At 34.3% G+C, this 12,773-nt stretch overlaps 1 protein-coding gene across 3 annotated transcripts in view; it reads left to right on the forward strand.

Annotated features, from left to right (window-relative positions):
- The window catches only part of LOC110376305 (transcription factor SOX-12), a 97,446-nt gene that overhangs the window by 15,178 nt on the left and 69,495 nt on the right, over nucleotides 1-12,773 (forward strand). Inside the window, exon 1 of one of the 3 annotated variants that reach the window (XM_049845426.2) lies at nucleotides 4,183-4,247. The exons of 1 other annotated variant lie outside the window; for it this stretch is intronic. Coding sequence is in view for 1 of the 2 variants with exons in the window: in XM_049845424.2 (XP_049701381.1) it covers nucleotides 4,246-4,251 (6 nt within the window). In the remaining variant the exon portion in view is untranslated. Of the gene's footprint in view, nucleotides 1-4,182; nucleotides 4,252-12,773 lie in introns of those variants that run through there. One more of the 3 variants, XM_049845424.2, reaches the window with a different exon arrangement.

Consider the following 12,773-nt stretch of genomic DNA (forward strand, 5'->3'; position numbering starts at 1 on the left):
ACTTCCAGATCATTGCGCTACAATTCAAGTCAAATACAATGAAACATTTAAGGGACAATAGTTCAATAATACGTCAGTATCATTTCATTCCTCAGCATACCCAATTACGCTCAGAATTTTTACGAGTTCTGACAAACACACACATTCCCCATTACTTGTACCTTTTACATTTCACCCCCGGCTCGACATGTAAACATTTCCACTGCGAGACATCTCAACATATACACATACGACTATGATTTCTTTATTACGAACCCTTTATCCTTTTGTCCGCCGACGCTCGTTGCCTCTCAAGATATTTCTCTCTCACTGCCTTCTGTATCTTGAAGATAAGAATGTATTGAATTTTGAAACATAAGGTTTCCCTTTTTATCTCATACATACCCGAGATTCTTTTATATTTACAGACCAACAAACGTAAAGTGATTCGTCTGAGCACTCTATTATATAAATTGATATTTGTTCCTTTCAAAGTTGAGGATATGTTTAAAAGATTATTTTTGTAACAAAGGTTAATATAATGTTATTGAGTTTTGCAGCCTTTTGTTGGGAAGGTGGTGCTTTATTATTTAGTTTTCCGGCTTCTGGAGTAAAAGAAATACTCGGGACATCTTCAGATTTAAGATTATATGGATCGTCTTAAATACAAATGTTCACTTTTGTCAATACTGTAGTATATTCTCACCTGTCATGTACTGTCATTGTCCAGATATTAAATAGTAATTTACCACCGACCATAATCGATTGGTATTGACGATTTTGTACATTTTGCATGCTGTGTTAGTCGTTTTTGTGTAAGATTTATGTCATTACGTTTATTGGATTCCTAGTAGCGTAAGTGTCAATTTTAAGTAATCTTAACGTGTCACCATTAAAAACTAATTTTGTACTCATCTGCATATGATTTGCTTCTCTAATGTTGATTTCTGTATTTGTATGTTTGATTTGTTAAGCATTTACAATAGTGGCTACTACTATCATTTTATTATGGACCGATCAAGTGTTCATCGGCTATTATCTAGCTGAAGAGATCTTTTCACCCAAAAACCACTAGAAGTCATATTTTTTAATAGTTATCAAGCGTCCACAATATCTGCTACACACTAAGATACCGCTAACATCATAATGAGCACTACTAATGTCTCACTTAGATCTCACTACGCATCTAACCATGAACCAGAAACGCATCAATGACATAAGATTACAAAAATTACATGTAATTTAATTACGTATGTTTAACAACTGCGTTAGCCACGGTTCCCATGTGTATGGGAGATGGTAGCCCCGTTAGCATAGAGTGCTGTAGAATTATGACTACGTGGAAAATTACTGTTCCACACAGCCTAGCTTTTTGTTCTCAGCATGTTTATGATATGTACTTTTTACTGTACTGTAGCTTTGCTTGCCGTGATTGGTAGTTCTTTTTTTCTATGTAGTTTGTTTTCTTTGATTGATGTGTTTTTAATTTATTGCTTTTCTTCATGGATATTTTGGATTGTAAGGTCACCTTTTTCAATAACGGGGTGAACTTGTACCCACCATATGATTAGTAACAGCTACATCAATTTCTTCAAGGTCGGTTATAGTCCTATACATCAGTGCAACTCTAAAATTTCACTTTAACTTTAGGCCATAATCTAATTTGATGACGTTCAATTTATTCGCCAGATTACTTCAAAATGGCGTGCTCACAAATCTTTTAGATAGCCATTTCTTTTTTAGTTGCCGGCGAACACTCAGTGTATTGTACCCATTCTGACAGCTTGTCACGAGCCAGCCTACATCGTATGTAATTATAAACGCATTATAGTGCTTTACTGTTATAGTAAAACATCATGTTATGGTCTAATATCAAGGCGGAAATTTAAGTATTTTTTTGTGATTTGAATAGAGGCTTATTTTTTTGGTCATTATCATTATCAAGGCATAAATCTGTGTGTATTATAGACCTTAGGGCTTATTGCTACATTTCCTTGGCACTTGTAACTTAGAATTCTAGACTAAAATCATACTCATTGGTCACAAAATTAACTTTTTCTTTTATTTCAGTCTTATAAGGTAAACAAGTTTTGTGTGTGTGGGTAGCTGTTTTACATTTTATTTTTTCACATTGACCTCCATCTTGTATTAGGTAAACCACCAATAAATCTATACTTAGTTGTCAATTTTACCTACTTATGACGAGTGATCAGTCAGCTGACTTTAGACTATCACAGATGGCCTCATTTACATATATATGTGTAATGTTTTCCTCATAAACTAAAGGATTTTCATATTAATTATTTCAACAATATTGGTAATGTATGATTGGGTGACACATCGCGTTGTTGCCACTCTTCTTGCTTTATGTAACTAAATTAATTACTAAAGTAATTATAGTTTTTCTTTTCCTGTATTCTTCAGGCTTCTAATTTTGCAAGAAAAAGTATCATTTTGGATATACCCGTTGTGGTTTATTTAGAAATCAGAGCAGTTCGCTACTGCGCCATTTAGGAAAGTACTGTTATAATTATGTATTAAATGAAGGTCATACGAAGTCGCACCTTCAAGAGAAAATACTACGATTTACATGACGCGTAGAAAATAACACGTGCAACCAACATCAACACATACAGCGAACTATTAGACAAAACGCGAAATTACCGCAATTACCCGCTTTGACCGGTATATTCGCTTTCTAAATGTACACTTTGAGAAAATTACAGCGTTTTAGAACTGGGTGTTTAGTGATTTTCCATTTTAATGAATGATAACACGTGTAATTTTATAATAAGTACTCATTTTATATGGTAGAAAGAATGCGTTAGTTATTTCATAGATTGGCTTTCAGAAAAATTGCTTTGATGACCCATTTTCCGTGAAAATGCTAATGAAATTAATACGAGTGCATATTGGCGTGCACACGCGCAAATTATAACGATTATATGTCAGTTTTATCTAACGCGTAAGTGACTATCACAGCGTTAGTCATTGTTGATAATTACTTCTGGAAATATCCCCGTTTAATAAGCAATTCAATGCAAATTGTATTAATTCGGTGCACTGGGTTACTGAGGCGGTTGGTCAATATCCGATAGAATACTAGGTATTCAGTACCTATTTTCGAAAAACTAATATCACTCTATTTTTGAAGCCCAAATTCCGCATTTTTTGTCTACTATTCGTTTAGTTTCGGAGGGTTCGCGTCCAAAGTTCAATGATTCTTAATTTACCCTAATGATAATGGTGAATATCGTAACATTATACCGGGGAACAACCGCAACACAGGCATAACGACCTATTAAGTAAATAAAAAAATATTATTATTTATAAGACATTGTATTTGATTTGTCATTAACGTTACCTACTAATTATCATGAAGGCACATTTGAAAGTTATTGAACACTGAATGATAATCAAAAAAAAAAAAACAAAACATAAAATGCACAATGGCTGTGTAAACGACTACGCGTTGACATTGACATTTAATGTTTTTGACAGAAGACTGACAATTTGTTTTTCTTTTTCGAAATTCGAAAATGGTAAACAAAGTCGTAGTTTTGTATGAATATCTATAATTGCAATCAAGTAACCGATGCCGTCTTAATAAATCTAGATTTTGGCAAAGGCAAGGAGAGCTCGGCTCCAGATCACCATTTTGGGCTATTCTTCGCCAAGATACGGAGTTATTGGTTCCTGATAGCATAAGTCAGGTTTATAGGATTTATACTAATGGTGTCTGTGTTTGGTTTGCGGTGGTAAGGGGTTTCGGAAAAATATTGCTCTTAGTACTACTTTGTTGGGTTCGTTTTTTATTTTGCTTAGACTTAAAAAAACTTGGCTCTGGTAGAGTTCCTTGACTTGTGTAGGAAGATTTTTTTTTTAATAGTATATTTAATGAAGTAACTTTATTAAATATTTACTTTAGATTGCGAAAAGAATTATCAATTACTACAGGCATATTTTTGCGACACAGTAATTAATTTAATCGTCAATTTTGCTTAACAATTAATCAAAACGTGGAAACAAAATATATTCTAGAACAAACCTAACATTTGGCAGTGTCCTAAATCTAACTGTGCGTAATAATTTAAACAGAATTAATGACTAAACTAAAAATAAACCAGATCAGCTGTTCGTCACATGTGTCTCGCATGCACTGGTCTAAGAGGTCTTATCGTGATGCTCTTAAATGATGAGTAGCTCGATATTCTGCGTGCGCGCATATTGCCTGTTGTACGTCTGAGCTCGTGCACTGTAGATAAAATGTGGGTAAGATTAACATTTAAATTCTTATTTATTAATTTTTTAAGTCGTTAGTTTAAGTGGTTTAGTGATTAAATGTTTTGTTTTGATAGAACTGTAGTAATTTGTTAATATTTTTAACTTTATAATCCAGAGGATATGAATATCCCCTTAAGTTTCATCATAAAATACTTAACAATTTTTTCCTAGCAAAATGCAATAAAAAAATCAACTAATTTCTACCTGGAAATACCAAGTTCACGTCCACATTATGACACAACAGTTCAACAGCCATAGAAAATTGGCAGCCAATAGAACCCCATAGCCGTGTTCCGTATACAAATGCAGTAGAAAATCCACGGCAAGCGTATCTGCGCAGTTACATCAGCGCACGCGCCGATTTTACCGAATATTTATCAATCATGTATTTAATCGACAACACATGTATGCAATCTTGGAATTGTGTATCTTAGTTTGTTTGCTATTTGGATGAAGGTATTAATTGTTTCTTTGTAACATTCAATATGGTTGGTTATGGTCAATGAACCCAATGTTGCATATGGTTACTATAGAAATAACCATGATTGTTTATTTTAATTTATAGCTATAAAATCTTGGATTCAATTCTTAATGACTGATGTTTGAAAACTGGCAAGTTGCTATAGACAAAAATATTTTTATCGACACATTCTCCCAAAAATACCAAATTGAGATGGTAGTTTATTTACCAGTATCAACAATTAGTGATTAAAAATTTCTCCTGCATCAATATTCTAACCCCAAACTACTAATACGGCACAAAATCCGTAATAAGCGTAGCTACGCAGTTACATCATTACACGCGCTGCGCCGGCGCAGGGCTTATTAATAAACAGCCACGTGTATAATATTGTGCGCTTCGGGCGTCGGACGGACGGCGATCAGCGGGTTAGACTGGGATCGTTTATTGGGACAGCGATTTAGGGTTACATAGGAAGTGTGTGTGGGTAAATATATGTTTGTGAAGTCGGTATTGGGTGGTATTAAAATGCTGTTGGTACATAAATAAAAATAGTAAAAATATGATAAAAATATTTTTAGCGAATTTAATTTATACCTATATGATTTAGAAGCTGTTAAAGTGGGTTATTGAAATGCAGCCGATAGGTAAATAAAAATGGATATTATAGATATAAATATTTTTGGTAGTTTTTGTGAAAGAAAAGTTGGTTGATACTAAAACAAAAAAATCACTTTCTCCTCTGACCGAGCCTTAATTGTATTTTAACTATCCCATTAAGATTTTATAGTTGCATATAAAACAGTTTACTGGCTAGCGTCCGTCCGACAAAATCTAAGTTTATTGCAAAATGTTCTAATAACCAGCTCTATAATTTTAGACTGGTCCTATAAAGTTAAAGTTTTCAAGTTATGATTACTGCTTGATGTCTGAGTCATAATAGTCGGATTACTAAATTCTGGAGTAAGTTTTATTGCACTGTTGTAACTTAGAACAGAGATATTTTATCATTAGTATTTCATCCCTCAAAAAACAAACTTTTTTTTATTAATATTTTTTGTTTTGTTTATCGATTTACGTAGTTTTATAAAATCGCTTCCGCGTATGAATGTGTGAGCGCTCTAACACTGCACTCGCGCCATATCTCGTCCATTCGTGATAGCAAGCTAGACTCGGTAACGTTATATAAAGTAAACACGCTAATATTTCGATTCAATATTATAATATTATTAACACCATGTTTTAACAACCGTACTTACACAACAATAACCGTTTATGGGATCTCAATGTGTATTGTGTTTCTACTTAAATCATCTATTGCTCATACTAAAATTATAATTACGAAGATATTCGAAGAATTCGTGAAAGTATTAAGCAGAATAATACATTAGATTACTCATGAAATGACCCTGTAACTTTCAAATTACAAAAAAAAAACTGACATTGGTTTCAAAATTCCAATTTACGAAATCGAATTTGAAACACGACTCCTAGTAATCAGTTTCAGCTGTCAAATTGGAAATCTATTCTTTTACCTACTGAAATTACATCAGGGACTCAAAAATTCAAACAGAATAATGAAAGAAACAATAACTTTCATTTTGCCAACATGGAAATACCATATTGACGAATACTTCGGCATATAAATATCCTACTCATACAAGTTAAATATAAATAAAATAATACAATATAACCTCTCAGCAGTTAACTCTTTAAACAACCAATTTATATGTGACCTTACGTTGTAGGATAGGAAATAAATTAAATAACATTACTGGTACGAAGGATCGTAAACACTCGTAACTAACGGTTCTAGTCTTAGTTCTTACGTTGTGTGCCAAAGTCTTCTGTTAACATACGGCTTTCATCGGAGATTTTCATCGAGTCTTCACTGGTTCAAATTAGTTGAGTAAATAAAGCTGATGACATGTTCGCATCAGTTTCTCTTAGGGCTGGAATTCAGGGCTGTTTTGTTATTGAAGAATAAACTCTAAGAGCTCATATACACAACAAAATGGAAGCTGTCAAGCGTAACGGTCATCATCTCCTTACTATTCAACAATCTAAAATCTATACTAATATTATTAAGCCGGAGAGTATAGAGTGTAAACGAAAAATTCTTTCAGAGAGAGACACCACACATTTATTGTCAGAGGCTACGGGCTACTTTTTATCCAGATGCCGGAAGTAGTTTCCTTAGAACACGGCTGGAACTGCATATAGTAGTTAGATTTAGGTAAAGATTCAGTTTTACATATTATGCAACGTCTATGACGCCCACGAGAAGAGATGGAAGTGCTATTTTTGTCGGGAAACTTCGATCAATTTCCCGATTGATCGTTTCAGTTTGCAGCGCGATGATTGATAGATTGACCGGCTGACGGGTTTAAAAGGAAAGAACAGCTGATCGCTGGCTGAAGGACTGTTGATGAAATAAGATCTGACTCTTGATGCCTTGGGTCTACTTTCATTTACTGCTTGAAAGCTGCTGGTGAACTAGCTAAGTAATTTATTTTGATTGCAAAAGATGTAATAGTTATTTTTTTCAGTTTTTTCCAAACATTAAACCGCGTCAAACATGAGTCACTAGACTACTCATATCGAGTAAAAACTTATCTGTTTCTAACAATGTTGCAAACCTGTTAAAACCTAGTATCACGGGATCAAAAATACAAATTATAGCCATTTCTTTTTATAGTTCACTTTCGCCATTAACTGCGTATCCGGCACGTTTAAGATCGGCGCATTAACGTGTTTGACGTAACCAGTGTTATTATTAGTCACTAGTTTCTGCCAGCGGTTTCACCCGTGTCCCGTGGGAACTACTGCCCGTAGCGGGATAAAATATAGCCTATGTCACTCGGAAAGAGTGCAGCTTTCCAACAGTGAAAGAATTTTTCAAAGCGGCCCCGTAGTTTCGGAGCGTTTTGGCTACAAACAAACATATAAAAAAATATTTCCTCTTTATTATATTAGTATGGATTTGTATCGCTGCACGCGATAACTCCTATGGGAATTGATATAACTGGGCTGGTTCTGAACACACAAGCGCACGTGTTGGACTTTTTATCTGTTTACTCGTTAGCCTACCCACTACTTGCACCTATAGGGAAAAGTATGTGGAATATTTTATAGGGGTTAACGTTGGTATGTTAAAAGTGGATACAAAAACTGTAGGGAAAAGTAGCGAGCATTTTTTCATCCTCCTGAATGTTTTATTGCGTACATATTTTGTAATAAAAACGTGGTGGTATTGTGTAATTCATTAGCCATTTCGTACCGTCCAGAATTACATTTTAATTAATTAGAATACAACTTTTGATTACTGCACTATTTAATATCTTTACGCTCTAACATTTGCACACTATAACGTTTTTATAATGGCTTTCAAATGTAAAAAAAGGGTTTTAATTTTACCGCATAAAGTCGCGAGTGGTGGCCGTTTTACCACTTTTTACCGCTTTTTTACCGCCGCCATTATGTCATGTGTCAACTGCACCATCATAAAAGTATTCGTGTTGCCAAGGAATAAATTAAAGTATACACTTATGGTGTATGTGTGCGCCAGTTGGTACCTTTGTATCGATTGAGCTGGAAAAAAGAGGAAAGTAGGGAAAAAAATGTGTATTTTTATGTGACAACTAGAAAATAATGCATTAGAAGTGAAAAACATGTAAAACAACAAATCTTTTTACCATATAATATGAAAGCATTAAACACCACATTCCCCAGTACTCCCCATAAAACACAATTCCATATTTCGTCTCCACCAAAAACCATTATAAAAATTAAAAACAGCAAATTCGCCATAGCGTCGCTCCTTACTGCACCTACATATCGAAATTATTGCTGACATCGCCCCACAATATATGCACTCACGACACGCAGGTACACTCTTGAACTTTTATGAATCGTAAATTCATGTTTTAATTGAGTAATAACGCTGTATATTTAGTAAATTCCTACTAAGTATAGTTCGTTACGATATGCCATGTTTAACTGATTTAGGTACAGATAAGTGGGTAATTTCAAGTGTAGGTGTGGGTATTTCATTATTTGGCTTGATACTTGAATGCTTTTTGTATTTATCGCTGCTCATTTTATTTACTGCACATTTTTTTGAAGCTCTTTTATTTTTATTTACTTCGTTACAAAGTAGCAAAGTTTACAAAACAAATTAAATTAGCTCCATTTTTTACATTACTGCATCGAGTGATATATAACTAAAATACCATTATTTACAAGCAGTACAGTCCCTTACAAAACAATTTCAATTTATTCCCACGAAATATGGGGACTTTCGAAATTAAGAAACTTAAAAAGTCTTTAGAAAGTTCTTAAATCTCGAGACGTTGGGACAAGGTGCTCCTCCCGAGGGTCTCACTTGTAATATCAAGGTGGGCTGGAAGATAAAGTTTGGCTTGAGCCAGTATTATAGGATCAGATAGTTAAAATGGCCGAGGTTCGGATCTTTCGAGAATTAGTAATTGAAATTGAAAGAGTTTTCAACTTGAGCTGACAAATGGCACGGTTCTCAGCGTAACTACTTTATTATCCTTTCCGATGAATAATACGGTTTACGAGAATAGTAGTAATGCTGTAACTAACATAAACAATAGAGCCACTACTCAAACTAATACAGACTTCTGTCTGTAACGTGACCCCATAAAACATACATTGCGTAGATCTCATGTGTGCCATCCATGTGTGTGGCAACACATATTATACATACATATACACAAGTTCAATTTGCGCATAAACGTAAAATCCTTCACACAAACGATCATAGTAACAACGGATACTAGCAAATTACCCACAATGCATCATTTAGAGGTTACAATAATTCGCGCTCATACTAAAATTGAGCAGTTTGCTTTCAATCAAAGTCGAATGCAAACAGAATGCAACATCCTAAATAAATAGGATTATCCTTGAGCTAATATTGGCAGTTCCTATCAAGACATTAGCTCTAGTGATTAAATCAAGTGCTTGATATAGATCGACGGCTAACTATGTGATTACCGTTCTGATGTAAAGCATAAACGGCGAGCGACTGCATCGCAACGTGACCTTCGAATCACGTGGATCGTTAGTTGAATTTAAAACAAAATGTGTCTACTTTGTAATGGAAAAGATATGTAGAGCGTGTCAGGTTCCTACTGTTAAACAGTTACACTTGTGCTGAGGGATTGGGTTTCTCAACTACCAGACGAAAATTGTAGTCAGCACTTTTAACGTAGCGTGCAAAAATTGTCATGACTTCTCCTTAGTAAGACAGATCAGCATTTTAAGCTGTGACCTACACTTATATTTCCGAGCTAAAAAGAATGTATTGCCACATATGGTCTCCATTATTGCAACATAAATCATGAGGATCTGACAACATTTTGGTCATACTATTTTCAGGCGTTTCTCGGTCCGTTTGATCCCACCAATCTGCTAAACTGATCTATGCAGCAAAAACTCACTTACACGAGCAAAAATAATATTACCATCCACTTTTTTGGTCATCTTACAATTTTGAAAGAGATAGCAATTGAGATTTCTCATGTGGATAGTTTCATGACGTTTTATATTTGGTCATAATGTCATCGCTGTTTCTTGATCTAGGATCTCGTTTTTTGGTAACTTAACGGTTTGCTACACTGGCTACTAGTCTTTATAGTTTTTATCTGGATCCTAGACTAGTTATTTACACATCGCTAGATAAAACATTTTAGCACAAGAATATAAAAATGTTAAAGAACTGGCTAGAGAGAAAAGTGTTGAAACTAAAATCAAGATGTCTGGAGGTGAATATTAGAAGCAAAAGTAACTTAATCTCGTTTTTAATGGGTACATTGTTGGGTTTTGAACTGGTCCTTAAGGGATAAGAGGCATGAACACACACCCCGAGTATTTGTTCGGTGATAACTGCAAGGTTGCAAGACCATGGCAAATATTAGTTTTAACAATATTTTCTAGCCACTCTGTGTCGACATCAAAATAAACAAGATTCTCTTTTATTGTATTCGTTTTTATATTGTTTTCCAAGCTTATCTGAGTGTTTGAGAAAATGTACTATCTGTAGTATTATGCTACTTGTAGATTAACTAGTGTTTATTAAGTACTATTATTCAGTATAAGCATGTTCAATGTCACAAAATTGGTACTTATAATTATTGGGTTGGTAGTCACACTTTTCTGTCTCCATAACCATTTTCCTGACTTTGTGTGTGACTTTTGTCAGCAAAAAATGTCCTTCTTTGAATGACATTCTAATTTAATAAGTACCGAGCAATGTTTTGTTGTCAGATTCGAACTTCCGCCAAATTTCCGTTCCCCAACCACGGAGCTACAGCTTCAAAAACATAAATCCAGATAAAGTTTATGAGACTCATAATAAAGTTAAGTGCTGGTATTCTTTGATAACGTTAAGTAATAGGATTTCTTTGGGCCTCCCAATTTGTATCAACTCTGCTTTATCTCATTGTACATGAAGTTTCATAATAATAGTATGGTTTAGTTCTGTGCTCTGTAGATCGCAATGTGGGTCAGATATTTTGCATCCCACGCGTTTCACCATTTGGGTTAGACGTCAAAGGATTACTTTTATCGGATGCTACATTATTTTGATGGACCTCTTGGGATTGATGGATACTATTTTCTGGTCGCTTGACTACCAATATTGGATAGCCCGGTTGCATAACAACTCATGCCGCAAATATTTCTCTTTAAAATATATTTGAAAGAATAACTCGCTCTGATTCTAGATTGTCTTCCTATCTGCTACATTAAACATGTCCAATGACAACTTTGTTAGCACAATTGCGAATTAACAATAAAAAAATGCCTCAATTAATTTCCTTTCATATCTAGAACTGTTATTTTCTAGTTTAATTTAGTATGTCACTATATACTTAAGCATACTTCAATTATTAGTCATGGAAGGAACAAATTGTAGGTCGCGATGCCACCTGTCTCCATATTTTTGCAACTGCCGCCATCACCATCTGTTGCACAAGGAAACGACCAGTTGTCAATGCATTATGTTTTCGGTTGTACACTTGAGCAAATACCTGCTTAATGACGACTGAATTTCCCGAATTGTTCTCTGCAATTATGATTTTTGGAATTACTTTAATTCATCGTCATAGAGCACAGATGAATGAGGACTGTGTATCTGGCAAATAAAACCATTATCTTTTCCTTGTTGAAGAATTAGGACGCATAGTAATTTATCTGTTTGCCAAAAACAAAGCCACTAGACCGACTGCTTATCCAACAAATCACATAAGCCTCTTTTATTTCCTTCTTACAACGAATACATAAATACGCAGACAGTGATCACACATAAAACCCTAATTCAAACAGATCTAAATCCCGACCCACACCATAAACCGTCGACAATAAAACCTGAATATCTATTCATTTCCAAATCACTATAAAATAAAAAAGAATCAATAGTTTAAAGACAAAAGAATTTAAAGGCAAACTATCACAGGATAATAATCTTTAAAGAGTTAAAAATAAAGATGAAAACGCTTTGTATAAATAAGATGTGGGCAAAGCGTAGTGCGGTAGCTTAAAAAATAATCATGAAAGAACGAAAAATGTTTTTAAAACGAAAACATAGTGGAGTAGATAAGAACGCGTTTTATTGTCCCGAAACATGGGGGCGGCGAAAAAAACTTACGATACAGGCTGTTTCTGTTCGAAAAAAGGTTTCATTTGATAATAGCTGCCTACTTTGTATTATGTTCAGTTACTTTACAAGCTATCTTCTCACTTAAGAAAATTACAACGAAAAACATGGCAGCTATAAATTTTCAATATTATACCGAACATTACACCATACATTATACCGAACTATAATTCTCTTGAAATGAAGTACTGAACTTTAACAAAAGGCGAAAAAATTATGCTAGAACTTTGAAAGTCTGTACAGACAGTATTTTATGTTAATCCGCGTACAAAAAATAATAGCCAACATAATCCACTAGGCAGTCTCGTGCAAACGAGAAAAAACCAATACATTATACTTCGCTTTCAGTTATAAATCAGGATTTGA

Source organism: Helicoverpa armigera, chromosome 15, assembly GCF_030705265.1.
Source record: "Helicoverpa armigera isolate CAAS_96S chromosome 15, ASM3070526v1, whole genome shotgun sequence".
Lineage (NCBI taxonomy): Eukaryota > Metazoa > Arthropoda > Insecta > Lepidoptera > Noctuidae > Helicoverpa > Helicoverpa armigera.